This window comes from Colias croceus, chromosome 24 (assembly GCF_905220415.1).
Source record: "Colias croceus chromosome 24, ilColCroc2.1".
Classification (NCBI taxonomy): Eukaryota; Metazoa; Arthropoda; class Insecta; order Lepidoptera; family Pieridae; genus Colias; species Colias croceus.
The window spans coordinates 527,077-543,889 of record NC_059560.1 but is presented as its reverse complement, the minus strand read 5'-3'; the positions used below and the strand labels follow the sequence as shown (position 1 = coordinate 543,889).

Genomic DNA, 16,813 nt, shown 5'->3' with positions numbered 1-16,813 from the left:
AAACTATGACAAGTCAGGAAAAACCAAACATGAAACAATTTTAATTCGCATTTAAAATAAAAATTATCACCTATTGAAATACGTGCCTACATATAATAAATTAGTGTTACACTTGCTTAAAAAAACACTGAAACTACCATTTTATGTAAACTAGTAATATAATAATAAATGACTTGACCTTGCCTATAACATACCCAAAACTCTATAGTTAATTTTAGCGTTAGTTTTCAACCCCAAACACAAAAATCTGTCCATACATTTTTTTGTGTGGTGTCTATCAATGTTAGCCAGAAGTGCTTCTACATTTTAACGCGGACGCGTGGGAGAACTGAAGGTTCACCCTGGTAGCGACATGCGCAAGGGCGTCCCCCCGCCACGGGGATCTCGAACCTCGGCTTGGGCTGTCGCTTGAGTGGAGGAGGCCGGAATCGGAAGGGCCCTAGTCGGACGGGTGTCCATACATTAAGTAGGTAACTATAAAACAATTATTGAACAAATACTAACACACACGCATTCTGAAAACATTACACAATTTTTTGTCAGTCGTATCAAACAACAAAATATTTCCTGTTAGCTTATATATCACGATTTCTCTAATAACAATAAAAACCACTGTTTATCAACTAAATACGACCATTATTGTTTCTTAACTATTCTTGTTTGTGGCAAAAACTTGTCTGACACAAAATGTCGGACATGTGCAGAATCGAGGTAAGTGTGTCAAACCGAAAGTCTTATATAAGCTAACCTTTCCATGTTGGCCCAACCTGCGCCAAAGTTGGAGCCAACGTTGGTATAGGTCCTTATAAATTATTAGTAACTGTGCCCCACGGTTTTACCCGCATTGCTCCCCTCCTGTTGGTCTTAGCGTGATGATATATAGCATGCTATATATATAGGCTTTCTCGATAAATGGGCTATCTAACAACGAACGAATTTTTCAAATCGAACCAATAGTTCCTGAGATAAGCGCGTTCAAACAAACTTTTAAACAAAATTCCGTCTTACCCATTTGAAATAGATGTTATAAGTTGATAAACGTCGAAATATTTAACTTGTCACCGCTTCTGAACATTTTTTCTCTCATCTTAGTTGATTGATAAATGTTATACTTTGCCTCAAGTAAGATCAAATTACACATAGTTTACAATTTCATCTAGACCGGTTAAGTACTAAAAACATTGTGAAACAAGATTATATACGCATTACATCTACTTGTTACTTACAATTCAATTGATAACGCTTCAAGAGAACAACTTCACAGCAAACAGATAGACAGACGAACGAAATTATACTTAAATACAATTAATATGAAGAAATACATGAATGTAGAGTGACCTGTACGGCTATTAGAGTCATACGATCACACAAATTGCGTATTGCAAAGTCTCGACTGGTCCGACCGGCCTGCGTCTTGCTCCAAATAATATGTTTATAAAGGCTGTATGAATTATTAACACCGACAAATAATCAGTTTATTAGCTGTATGTTACTGTTCGCTATTTAATAAACTATTGGCTTTGTGATATTTAATTGTTGAGGTTTAATAACGAACTATTTGTTATAATAATAAATATAAATATTCCAGGACAATTTCACACACGGCACGATCTGATCCCATACTAAGCTTTCGCTTGAATTATGGAAACTAGATGGCTAATAAACTAATACATCAACAAAGACTTTGAAAACTGCATCTATTTGTATGTACAATACATATCATAAATGCAGACCGTACTAAATATGAATTAAAACATTTGTATTATAAGTACATATCTTGGAATCTTCCATTCTAATATTTATAGAGATTATCCCCATGTACACAGTCAAAGATGTTTACTATGCACATACAGATATGCACACCATCTATATTCTAATATGAGTTAAACAATATAAAATAAGCATACATTTTAAAACACATTTATTTATTAAGACTATACTTCCTTTAGAAGCGCTTTTGAATACTTAAAATACAGAAAAAAAAGACGTGTGGCACTCGGGGACTGCCGCGGTAAAGCTATTGCATAGCATGCCTTCAAGCCACACCTCCGAGCCCGTCGGAGTGGGGAGCGTGAGGTTTTTTCGTAACGGAATTTCCCGATTCGGTCCCCGCGCTCAAGGCCCTCGATAGAAGCTATGCAATAGCTTAATAATTTACTACCAATAATATATTCCCCATATAACAAACAATCCTTTTAGCACTAGATAGAGAATATTTTAATTAAAACTAACGTCACTATCACCAACCACGTACCATCCATATAACCTCTATGAAATTCGATTTTCCCAACCGACCTTGCGAGCCTTCGCAATTTGTATGCACTACAGCCCGGCACGCGACTGCCAACACGTGCCGTGAAATATATGATAACATAGTAAGTATGTGTGTATGTGTAGTCTTGCAATGTCGATTGGGAATTAGTATTTGATACGTTTGTGTGTGGTTGAAATCGTGATAGATAACTGTGTCATTTGTATAATTAGTAATGTATTCGTTTAGATTATTTATTTAGTTGAACAGATCGTATTAGAAAAAATATCAAAGTTTTAATCAGTATCAATATTCAAATCAATATCTTTTTTCACGAATATAGAGTTTGTTATATATCAAACTCATCTTAATCTATTTAGAGATTCATCTAATATATAAAATTCTCGTGTCACAGTTTTCGTTGCCATACTCCTCCGAAACGGCTGGACCGATTCTCATGAAATTTTCTGTGCATATCGGGTAAGTCTGAGAATCGGCCAACATCTATTTTTCATATGTACCACGGGCGAAGCCAGGGCGGACCGCTAGTATACGATAAAGTTACAAGACAGAAATATAGAGTTATTTTCGTATATAATATTAGTACAGAATTTTGCTCTACATTACACCTACGTCTTAAATCAAATGTTCAATTAACGACTTTGAATTTATTACTTTACATCAAAATTATAAATTATCATTTATTATATATAGGTAATAGGATATAAAATTTACTGCGATTCAAAGACTTAACAGACATGAAAGTGAACAGTTTTAAGAAATCTCATTTCAAGATCACTTAACCACCATTTTGAGAGTTGATTTTAAAATCAAAGATGGCGTCGATTGGCAACTATTTGCACAATATTTGAACTTGGCGTGGCCTCAAGCACGAAGGCTGCTAAACACCTTAAGCAGATATTTACTTCGTTTCCTGTACATGGCGATGTTTGACCACTATTATTTTACTCAATTTGCGATTTCAAGGTAAAGTCCTTATTAGGGATATTAAGCGTCAATATTATCTTAAGATCCTCTCTAAAGTACATAAATTTGGTGAAGGTAAGCATTTATAATCCAACTAAATATACTAAGCAAAGGATATTTTTTTTATTTGGGCTTCTACTTGTCCAATATAACGAATCTCAATTGCCTAGTTTATGTTGAGATGTTTTCCAAATATTAATTTATAATATTGAAAAATATTTACTATACAGTATATCTTTACTTGTAATATCACGCACACAACATTGAATTAAGCTATAATAGCCTTCCTATTCATAAAATCTAATTAAATCCCATTTAGCTGTTTAATAATAAACACTCTCATACAAACATCAATAAATTCTTATTACGTAAGAAATTCTATAAAAACCGTGAATGCGTCATTGTAACCAACGTAATATTCCGTGAATTAATAACAAACACATACGTAATATATATAAGTTAAAGGTTGCTTTTTGTCCCCCCTTACATGACGCAGATAAATGGCGCCAATTAATTATAAAAACATAATATAATATGTACAATAAATACATACATAAATTTAATAAATCCATATTATTATCTTAAAGTATTTTCATTCACGTTATACAGGGATAAAAGTAACTATGTGAGTAATCAAGATAGAGTAGTAAATATAAACATATAATGATCGTAATGATATGGAATCTATACTAATAAAAGACGAAGAGTTTGTTTGTACGCGCTTATCTCAGGAACTATTGGTTGGATTTGAAAAATTATTTCAGTGTTACATAGCCCATTTATCGAGGAATTACATATTATCACGCAAAGACCAACAGGAGCAGAGCAAAGCGGGTAAAACCGCGGGGCACAGTTAGTGATTCATAAAGTTGTTTCAAGTTGTTACAATTCATATCAAGTAGCTAAAATACACGTTTTAGTCATAAAGATAGATACAGTTTTTACCAACCACATCAAGCAAATTATAAGATTGCAATTATTAATATTCGGGTTCCAGTATATAGTCTATAATTTTCAGTAAATAAATCTAAATAAGCAAAGGACATATGATTCAATAACGGATGTATTATATACTTATACAGTACGTATATTTACCGATTTATGTCACACAAGGAAGAGTGCGACATGTGAAAGATCCACAATAGCATTGTTTTATGTGTGTATGTGTGTCAGCGAAAAGCCTGGGAACGATTCACAATGCGCCTCGTCAAGGCTCATTTTGTTATAATCAAAGTACTTACATGACAATTTATTGGCAATTAGCATGCTAAATTGAATTTTATATTGAAATGAAAACATTTATTATAGACCAAAATATACATATATAGTAAATATATCAAAAGAATCTACGACACGAAGTTCATAGTTAGGAGGTTAAATTATAAGTTTAAAAAATCAATCTTTAGACTAATTATTTCTTACTTTAGTAAAACAGAGAAACAATTCAATAAATAAAGAATGAACAAGCAACCAATAAATCGGTTAAGAACAACTAGTATTTGCTCTTTAGAGCGTGTAAATAAATAAATAAGAACACGAGTATAATGCAACAACGAGCTATAAGGACTACATATAATAAGCTTTATTTATAGTAAACTAGCTTCCTGCCCGCGGCTTCGTCCGCTTCGTCTAAAACTTAATAAATTATATACTAAAACCTTCCACGAGAACCACTCTATTTATAAAAAAAACTGCATCAAAATCCACTGCGTAGGCTTAATGATTTAAGCATACAAAGGGACATACGGACAGAGAAAGCGACTTTGTTTTATACTATGTAGTGACACTGTACCCTGGTACTATTACAGGTTCCAATAATATTGCAGATGTTCCAAGAAACTTGTTCACCTGTTCACTGTTGTTATTACATACCAATGTGTTTTTATATTAAAGCGTGCAAGCAAACCGGTGTGTCCCTGATGATAAATGACCATTACACTTAAGCATAGATAATGTTAAGTCTTTTTGATGTTATTGCCTCCTACAAATACTTATCCATACTAATATTATAAAGCTGAAGAGTTTGTTTGTTTGAACGCGCTAATCTACTGGTCTGATTTGAAAAATTCTTTCGGTATTAGATAGCTCATTTATCGAGGAAGGTTATAGGCTATATATCATCACGCTACGACCAACAGGAGTGGAGCCACGCGGGTGAAACCGCGCGGAGTAGCTAGTGGTAAAATAAAGGTTTTAGTACCTACAGTGGTACGAAATTTCTTAAATGATCTATAGTACATAGGTACTAAGTTATTTAAAAAGCCTTTATGCTAGAGTAGTTTGAATCTATACTTATATCTCTACTAGCTTTACGCCCGCGGCTTCGCCCGCGTTTTCAAAGAAAACCCCGTTCCCGTAGGATTTCCGGGATAAAACCTATCCTATGTCCTTTCTCAGGTATCAAAATATCTCCGTACCAAATTTCATGCAAATTGGTTCAGTAGTTTAGGCGTGATTGAGTAACAGACAGACAGACAGACAGAGTTACTTTCGCATTTATAATATTAGTATGGATACTATATTATAAACCCGTTTTATTCTGTCATTTATGTACCAACTTGTGTAACTTGTTGTCTGTGTCTTTTTGGGCAAAATAAACTTTATTTATTTCATACAGTTACAAAAATCCACTCTAAGGGCGGCCGTACACGGGCCGCTCGAGCAGTTAACGGCTGAGCGCCGTACACGGACGGCTCGAGCGGTCGGCGTCAACTGCTCGAGCCGTCGGTTGTTGACCGCTCGAGCCGTCGCTATCAACCGCTCGAGCGGTTGATTTTTTTGACTAGTCAAGTCATTGATTTTCAGGGGAGGAGCGAGCCGTCGACGGCTCTAGCGCAGTCAACGGCTCGAGCAGTCAGTGTATGCCTCACGACCGCTCGCGAGCCGTCAACGGCACGGTGGAATTTCGTCATGCAGTTGACGGCTTGAAGCGGTCGCGACGGCTCGAGCCGTCACGTGTACGGCGGTGAATGAATGCCTATAGTTTACCGCGCGGTCGCGGCTTCAAGCGGTCGGTCTCAACTGCTTGAAGCGGTCCGTGTACGGCCGCCCTAAATCTCACATCCATTAAGTAGGATTACGATTTCAATACATTTGAGGAAATTTTGCTTTATATTACCAAAAATCCATTGATATTGTTGTAATACATTGAGCAAGCCACTTTCACTCGGGGTTCCCCAGTAACGAATATACGCGGATGCAGACAAACCTGTTTCATCTGAACTATTCGAGAATTGCATTATACTTAAGGTTACTTTGTTTCCAAAATAAGTGCTTAATGTTAATGTTTTATTTAAGTTTTTGTGATCGTATTTCCGCTATTATAAACAAAATATAACATCTTTTTGACTCTACATTAATGTGAATTTAGGTTTTCTGGATCTGTAGAACTAGTCTACAAGTAGATCTGTAGTTCTACAAGTCGTCGATAGCTACAAGAAAAATGAGACAGTGTACTATTTCATATTTTGTGCCACAGTATTATTTATCCTTCTAATTATTTTTATTGTCACATACTATGTAGGCATAATGTAGAAACATCTATACATATAGTAATAAATCTGTAGAAGGGTCAATTCTGTACATTGAAAATATTGAAAAAATAAATAGCAGGGGGTGTTACTGGATCGATACCAAGCCCAAATATGTGATTAAAAAAATTTTTGTCTGTCTGTCTGTGTGTCTGTCTGTATGTTCGGGCATCACGTGAAAACTAACAGTTCGATTTCGATGAAACTTGGTATAATTATACCTTATTATCCTGGGCATAAAATAGGATACTTTTTATCCCGGAAAAATACGTAGAAAAAAATAAATCTTAATTTTTCTTAAGTTTTCCGCGCGGACGGAGTCGCGGGCGGAAGCTAGTATAAATTATAAAACAATGCAATCTAGCATCATTAATTTGGGACTAACTGTACCTACTCTTCTTCATTGTATGGCATATAGACTCTGAAGTTTCACCTTTAACTTGTAACAATAAACTTATCTGCAAAATATAATAAGCATTCTTGCTTTACGTTTCGCAGACTCATCCCGTTATGTTTAGCGAAGTGTGCGATTAATTATAACTGTATTGAAGCCGTTTAATTCACAGATAATATATCTCAATTAACGTGGAAAATAAACTGGGAATTACGCACAATTTCTCCTGAAGACAAATTTCACACGGATACGCGAGCGCGTTGAAGTCTTTTCTATGAACCTTAATTTTGGTCGAATCGAAAGTTTTTGAAACGCGCGACTTTCAAAAATACGCTTTATTTGTTATTTAAATTATACGTTATAGTTTATATATTGCGTTTTATATAGGAAATCGATAGTACAATCTGTTTTATGATATTATGAATGCGGAAGATCATTAATTTATACATATCTAGACACAATTAACAAGTTTAAAATTTTACCACAATTAACCTTGTGTCATCCATAACAGGAATCGAACCCGGGACCTCAGCTAATTACTCTTCAATCTGCACAGTGTTTTGAAACTACTGTGCACGTAATACAAGATGGAGGCTTACACAACATCCTCTCGTTACGTCGAGTCATTGATGATATGATACTATTAGTAATCGTTACGTATTAAAAAAAGATAGTTCTTATACCATACTTTAAATGTAAAAAATAACAACTTTTACTAAATTTTTTATCAGTGAATAAAATACAGTAATAATGATAAATATTTTATTTTAGTCGACGAAGATATATTAATAATATGACGATTTAAGATATTAAATGTTAATTAGACACTATAATACATTGTGAAACAAAAGTAAAAAATAATTAGATATGGATGTAATAGATCCTTTAGATAGCCTCGATTAACGATGAGAAACTAAATAATTTAAACTAAACAATAATTTTTGTCAAGTTTGTAAGTAATAAAGGCAAAAAACTAAAAACGAAAAAAATAACAGGAAAAATATAACTTATAGTTATGCACATATCTTTTTTGTCCAAATATACGCAAATATATTTTTTCGCCAATATACAGATACAACTTTTATTACTAATAATAGATTGCTGTAATAATTTTTTCTCTCTTATTTTTTGAGTTCGTTTGAAAAAATTGTAACATAATATTATGTATATTAAAACTGATAATGGTAAAAATCTCCCATCTCTATTGTATATTTATATTTCACTTTTGTTTTAATCATTCACGAACCGAACCCAGGACCTCTCTGTACAGGCTAGCAGTACCAAGGAGGCGGTCAACAAAACATAAATAAAAGCAATAAGTTGAATTACGGTACCTCTCCATAATATAACTTGTTGTTGATCTCAACCGTTGGTCACGAATCGTTCTACCAATGCATAAACAACTTTTTACAACACAAAAGGTCATTCAGGGTCAGAAACTTATTCATTTATAAAACCGATTATATTATTAAAGAGTGACTCGGTCGTGTATAATTTGTGCTATGTACTTTGTTGAATGTATAAGGAAATAAGATTGAACGTTTAATTATGAAGTGTTATGTGTCAAAGCATTAATTGTATTTAACCTAATCTAGCTGTTATAAGCAGAATATACCTACATCTCTGTTTATTAATTTCCAAAATAAGAATGTCGACAATTAAAAAAATCTCACACGACGTTGCTAAATCCGCAGGCCTCTACTAAATGATACCTACATATTGGTTAAGCTTTTAAATTAAATATACCTCAATAAGAAACGTATATTAAAATCAATATTTTACCGAATGGCTAGAGGTCAACCAGTTATAGTCCACAAAACCAGCCGAAACCTTAAACACGGATCAACGAATGCCGCTTAAAAATAACTCAGACAATTTTTTTATGGAGGCACTTTAAATTCCAATCAGTGGTCACACGTCGTAAGACTGATTCAGTACTTTCATATCTCACAATATAACTTCCTTTTTTAAGTATACTTATGGTATAGAGATACCGAATTTAAGAAATACGAACATACTATAACAGCTTGAAAATTTTTAGTTGTTTTCTCTCTCTTTCACCTATATACTATTTGATATATAAGAAAGAAACAAACAACAATAAGTGTTTATAACAGTCATAATACTATTATTTTATATAGACGCTGTAACAAAGCAAGCTAAAGTGACGAAGAATTTTCTCATAACATAACTCTATCTTCCAATATAAAGGACATTACATTTAGAATCTACAGTTTAAACCGTCTTAAAGTGTGTGTAATTTAAACGTTAACGTGTTCCAAATAAGGGCATAATATATGAATTTACAAATCATGTTTAAATAAGTCTTTATTCATGTATATTAAAATACGAAGATGTTAGTGCCAACGTTGCGCGCACGCACACACGCACACGTACACAAACACACACACACGTGCGTTCACTGCACATGCAAGGCCGGTGTTGTTTGCAAAACAATTGCAATCATTTGTTCTATCTATTTAATCTAAAGATTAATAGCTATCAGAGCTAACGAAATCTATACTAATCTATACTAATATTATAAAGCTGAAGAGTTTGTATGTTTATATGTAAGAACGCGGTAATCCCAGGAACTACTGGTACGATTTGAAAAATAATATAAAGATTTAGATATTTGAGTTTATACATTGTATACAACACTGTATGTAAATTTGTTTGATGCAGTATTTTTTAATACGTTTACAAATGGATTTTAATTGACTAATAAATTTTTGATGGGTAGGTTAGGTATTAGTTATTTTATTATAATAAATTACTTTTTGCGGAATGAATTGTCTTTAAAATTATAAATAAACTAGCTTTCCGTCCGCGGCTTCGTACGCGTTTTCAGAGAAAACCCCGCATAGTTCCCTTTCCCGTGGGATTTCCGGGATAAAACCTATCCTATCTCTCAAGTTGGATCGAACTGCACATGGTGTGCGAATTTTATTATAATCGGTTTAGTGGTTTAGGAATCCATTGAGGACAAACATTGTGACACGAGATTAATATATATAAGATTTACATGTTATTTTATATTTAATATTTGATTGTTTCAAACAATGGTATTTGTCTCTTGTCTGAATAAGGGCCGATTTTTCAATCCCGAGATAAACAGTCTAATAACTACCCCTCGAATAGATTTATTCAATTGTTTATCTAACTCATAACGGCTCGCCTATTTTTCAATCGTGAATTATTTGATGAATAACTATCTGACCAAATATTTCCATATTGGCAGCTCTGCTCTCGGAGTGGCGAAACAAACATATGAAATAAGTCAGGTTAGAGCGGGATAGAGTCAACTCTTGCAATTAGTCAACAATCGTCATTATGACACACGGTCAGGAGTACATTTTAAGTTTGCTTGTGTTCTATGATTGTTGATTGTTGTTTTGATTCGAGTAAAGAGTTTTGATTAAATTTGTCTTTAAATTTAAATATATTTTACGATGGAAACGACATAAAGCCAGCGTTTGGCAAATTTTCAATGGCATGGTCATCAATACTACCAAAAACATCAATTTCAATATGATTTTAATTGATAATAATTATATAGAAAGAGGCTTAATTGTTAATAATTCTATGCTCTATGTTATTACAAACGAAAATATCCCAAATTTGACGCGTCAGTTGTCAAATCAAACGCCTATTCGTCGAATAGCACGCTATCTGGCCGTTGGAGCGGCAGATAGATTTATTCGTCAAATAACGTAGTTTTTCGATAGATAAGTCCTATTCGTCTATTGAAAAATTGAATATTTTGTTAACTGAAGAATAAAGTCTATCTAGCTGTTTATCTGGGCATTGAAAAATCGGCCCTAATATGAATAAATAAAAAATCCAGCTTATAGAAACAACAATATCATTAATCTTTGAAATCTTTTATTTAATTATTGTTAATAACCTTTATTACTGAATTGTATAATATGTTGATGACATAAAAAACAACATAACTAATGCATTTACAAAATATCTACAAAATTGCTTAAAATTTCGTCCACAGACCAATAACAAGTACTCGCATATCTAGAGGAAAGAATGAAGTATTTTTAATGTATGACACTTCACGATTTTACAAAATCTTCCAATACAATTACCAGCTCCAGTAATTAAAAATGACTTCTATTCTTCAATATTTAACACTATTTATTTAAACATTGACCAGGAACTGTGAGCCGAGAAAAAACCAAATGCAAGTATACATAAATGTCACACAAGTAGTTTACTTTGACACGCATCCGACTTGATAGTGAGTCTAATGAGCTACATAATAGTATATAATAATGATTTTCCAGAATTATCTTAATAGCTTGAATAAAAACTAATAACGTCGTGAGACTCACGGAAGCGTTTTTGTAGGTTAGTAATAACTTGGAGACTCTTTTCTAGTGGCGATTAAAATATTCTTATTTCTTGACTTGTATCTGTACTAATATTATAAAGCTGAAGAGTTTGTTTGTTTGATTGAACGCGCTAATATTAGGAACTGCTGGTCCGATGTTATATAGCTCATTTATCGTGGAAGGCTCTAAGCTATATATCATCACGGTTAGTTCAACAGGAGCAGAGCAATGCGGGTAAAACTGCGGGGCACAGCTAGAGATAGAGACAAACCCAAAAGGGTAATATTTTACGGTTGCTATTGAACTTGTTATGTAAGGGAGGATAATGTATTCAATTTTTTAAATATCGTTTATTAAGAAATCTTTATATTATGTAGAAACGGACAGAACTAGTTAAAACTGCAGTAACAAATGTACCTATAGGTACTCTTTTAAAAAAAATCCTAATTCGCGTAATACCCAATAGGTATCTAAATAGGAAATCTTCTCAAGGTTTATTAAATTAGTGTAACTATACTAAATAATAAATATATAGTGTTCAATTACCACAAAGCGAAAACAAATACATTAACATCATAGAAGTAATTCCAAATAAGATATAATTTTCAAAACAAACATTGGATTTTACTCCTAAAGTCTTTTTTAATAAAAATAAAAAATAAAGTTTCTCCAAAACTCTTATACTCATTTACACATTCGTACGAACAGCGAGGCGAAGAACGAACACGAATGCGGTATTAGATGTCGTCAATTCGTTATTTCAAATATTTGTTTAATTACCAGGAAATCATCTGAAAACCCAGTTTCTTCCTTTATCTGTCGCAAATCAGATTATAATAAAATAAAATAAGTAACGCTTAAATACGCACAGCGTTTTCAATGACAATTTATTATCATAGCATTGACATTTAACACTGGGTTTATTGTAAAAATAAATGAAATTGACAAGCGCACGTAACTTTTAAATAATAATTTAACATGAAAATATCATAGTATCTAGAGAATACCATCTACCATGTGAGTTATAACTCATTTAACTCAAAGTATCTCGCTGTAAGTACCTTGTTTTGTAATCTTAATCGGCTCATAATTCTGTATCAATATATTAAGAAAATTTACTGTAATGCTATATGATTACGAATAAACAAGTGATAACTGCGTTAAAAACAACCGACTTCAAACTTGCACTTGCAAAATTTACAAATACCTACAGACAAAAATGCTCATAAAATAAAAACTACTGGGCCTATTCGAATAAACCAATTCGACACCATCCCGCATCGAACAAAAAAAGAATCACGTAAATCGGTTCAGAAACCTCGGAGTAATCGGTGTACATACATAAAATAAAAAAAAAATATACCGGCCGAATTGATAACCTCCTCCTTTTTTTTGAAGTCGGTTAATAAATAAATACTATGTGATAAATTTTGACTATAACTTTGTATTGTTGTCATGTATAGAATGCATCACTACATGGTAAAAAACATAGTCGCTTCCCGCTGTCTGTCTGGCACTATGTAGCCTAACGCTGATTTTGATGCGATTTTTCTACTAGATAAAGTGGAAAATTCAAAAAGAAGGTTTATACATATGTATATGTTATAGTCAAACCCCGAAGCTCGTCTATTCCTAGGTTGGACTGGTCAAACCTCAGGTCTGGCATAATGACTTTGTCAAAGCCCAAATAAATTTAATATTTCGGCCTTTTACTAAATAATTTTCGTCAGTTGTTGTGTAGCTGAGGCGTCTTATGCGCGTGCGATGCCTGTGCTGCGTTCGCCTACTCCCGAGACTGCTGCTGACTTCAGCCAAAGGGTGCAATTCAAATGTATTTCGAGGATTACCCGATGACTTTTGCCAAACCAGTTACCAATTAAGATAAATCAGTCCTTCCGTGAAGAGATTGTGTTTCGGGATTTAACTATAACAAATTATTTAATATACATAAATGCACCCGTACGAAACCAGAACGGGATGCTAGTAATAATGCATAACAAATATGATGAAACACCCTTCAAGCATCTTGAAATTCGTCATAAAACCTAATGCAAATGAATAACAATTTATCGATAACCACGATTCAATTGTTTACTATACCAAGGTCTGTTAATTAGATCTTCAATCTATAAACAATTACACAAATGTAGTAATCAAGATAATGAACTTGCAACCACTGAACAACAACCTTTATAAATATTGATAATGTTTACGGAAAAATATACTTTATGGTGTTGACACGCGGTTGGATTGAAATCGTGTTTCGCTTGATGCCATTTTAAGATGTGTGGAGTCGAAATATTCTGCAAATAATATTGAGGGTTTAACAAACGGTATATGCAAGTATTTAAGGTGTGTGCTTTGAATTTGTATGTAAAAAATAAAAGATATGGGTTTGAAAATGAGGAATTTTTGGTTAAAATTAGAACTACTCAATTTAAACTTTAAATAAAGGTGTATAAGGTGTGTGTATATACTTGGTAATTATTATAAGTAAATAGGATATCTTGTTAATATTATTTTATACATAAATAATTACGGAAATATTAAATAGGATTTTGAAACATTTACTATTGTTTTTATGTTTTCAAAGAACTTAACAAAAATTTACTTTGAGGAAGAGAATAATATTTTTATATCCATCATGTAAATAGCCAACGATATAGGTTTTATTTTTAACCGTTGCGAATGGCGAGATAATTACTATAATACCGGTTTCAGAACGCTTTATAAAAATTAAAAAAAAATCAAGAGACATATTATTATATACAAGTTTAAATACAAAATAGGTATATTCGTTTTTAGCGTATGGGAATTACAAATTACCTTCATAACTAGATACCAAGGCAAATTGCACTATTGTTTAAAACTTATGAGAAATTGTTTAAAAGATAATTACACGTGTACATGACTTTTTATATTTTGTTTGATTATTTACAATTTTGAAATTAATTAGGTACAGTTGGAAATTTCAAAAGTTGCTGATACCTAGTAAAAATTAAGAAGATGTATATTAACTAGTGTCTACATCTGACTCTGTGCGGACTGTTATAACAGTAAATAGTGTATTTTGTGTTACAAACATTTTGTTGCTAAATAAAATCAATCAATAAGTTTTTGCTTGACATTTGAGCAGTTTTTTCTATTGACTCGAACATGTATTAATTTATCAAATATGAAAACGACTATTTTTATCACTCATTTATTACAATCAATGTCACAATAAATTAAAGATATATGATTTTTAGATTCAAAATTTTGACAATTAAATGTTAGCATATTCTTTGATGAATACTATAATATTTATTATCCTTGTATCATTTGAAAATGGTTGACTTGATTGACCACTTTGATATGCCTTTGATTTAGCTCAGTTAGTTATTTTATAATTACTTATATAAGGTACCAATTATATACTTAATTGAGTCATTCATCCGATGCAGTATGTCCACCTTGACACGATATAATCCTTCAGAAACTTGAGTAAATCTACACTAATATAATAAAGCTGAACAATTTGTTTGTTTGAACGCGCTAAGCTCAGGGACTACTAGTCCGATTTGAAAAATTCTTTCCGTGTTTGATAGCCCATTTATCGAGGAAGGCGAGGGCTATATATCATCACACTAAGACCAACAGTTGCGGAGCAATGCGGGTGAAACCGCGGAGCACAGCTAGTCATACATACAGATAAATCTTTGTTGGTATAAAATACTGAAGATTTAGGCATTGAAGAATTTTAAAGCTTGTAATAATTCATTATAATTTGATTATTATTTATCTCTAAGTTTCGAATAATTTACATCCAGTGTAGTTCCGGGCATACGTAATGTTCTAACATTCACCAAGACATCTAGTCTTGGTGATCTTACTGTTTCTTTACCTAAAACTCAAGCATTTATTCAATAAACAAGCCTTCTTTTCTACTTTTTTTACTCAAATTACATGATAATGTGAAAATTTTAAATAGAGTAAAAATGTAGAGTTAATTGCTAATAAAACAAAAAACGAATGTAGAGATGTGGTTGAAATTGTGAATGCAGGTAGATTATGTCCTGAAGTAAAGAGATGAGAAGATCAACTTGATGATGATGATGCCTTCTTTTAATAATCGCGGAGTATTCTTTATGAATTGCCCAATACATACGCCGAAGCACTGCTATTATAGACACGAATCTAACATTAAAATATCAAAATATCAAACAGTTAATACAATCCAATTGCACGCTCTATAATTGTTCATCAATTGCACAACAACCCCTAAACCTTTATTGGTGGGATTTGATGCAAATATATTGTGTCACACAATTAGGTATGCGTGAAACGGAACATGTCAAAATGCGACTCACACTTGACCATGACCAGTTTACAAACGGACAGACGAAACGGGTGGTTCTATCTTTATAAGTGAATGGTGTTAGGTAATCAGTCTACATTAGGTATCATATTTCATAAGATTCTGAAGTTATGATTTTTAAGTCCGCAGAACTTGCTCAGTTTAAGCTTGTCCGTAAACTATTTTAACCCAGTTTGATCGCGCAAATAATCTTTGTTGCGAAGTAAATAACGGGCTTGTAAAGCTGATCTTTGATTATTTATATTAACAAACCAGCTCATAGATTAAATTTAAATTAACTTTAAATCTGTTTATACTGACAGGATCTGAAAAAAGCAGACTACGATTATCTCTATATATAAATATATCGGTTTATTAAGTTTTATTTAGAAAGCCTTACAACACACGAAGCACTCCACAAAGACATGTAGAGTCGAGACATAAAGCCTTAATTAACAGTAATTAAAAAACCTTGATCGCCAAGTTTCCTTTTGCCCTGTCGAGATAAAATTACACTTACGTTAAAAGCATCTCGATTGTCGTGTCATACACTCACACACACACACAGCACAATTTATCACACGTACACTCAAACTTTCTAATTATTCGATTGTAGACGTGCGTCCCGTGTCGCGGTCGGCAGCTGACTGACGGCGGCTAGTTGCCTGGCTGCGTCCGAACCTGTCGTTGTCTCTGGTAGAGCTGACGCAAGCTGTTTCGGCAACTCTTGGGGTTTTTATTGCTACAATCGTATGACACACTCTAACGAGTTTAGTGGAATCTCGGCTGAGGATTTAATTTGTTGAGCTCTGGTAGAGTTTTATGTAGAGCTATAACTTGTATGTTATATGTAGAGTTTTAAAGTATGTAAAAATATAGAGCACTTGTATCAAAGGAGATATTTCCTTCGTAAACTTTGGAGAAAGCTCGCATTGTTTAAGGGTGACTGCGCAAAAGTTTAGTCGCTTG

At 33.0% G+C, this 16,813-nt stretch overlaps 1 protein-coding gene across 2 annotated transcripts in view; it reads right to left on the bottom strand.

The window, feature by feature from the left end:
* LOC123702855 (ABC transporter G family member 23) overlaps nucleotides 1–16,813 on the bottom strand; it is an 84,617-nt gene that overhangs the window by 41,285 nt on the left and 26,519 nt on the right. Inside the window, exon 1 of one of the 2 annotated variants that reach the window (XM_045650678.1) lies at nucleotides 16,365–16,507. The exons of the other annotated variant lie outside the window; for it this stretch is intronic. Within the exon in view, the coding sequence (XP_045506634.1) occupies nucleotides 16,365–16,375 (11 nt within the window). The 5' untranslated portion in view covers nucleotides 16,376–16,507. Of the gene's footprint in view, nucleotides 1–16,364; nucleotides 16,508–16,813 lie in introns of those variants that run through there. 2 annotated transcript variants of the gene reach the window in all.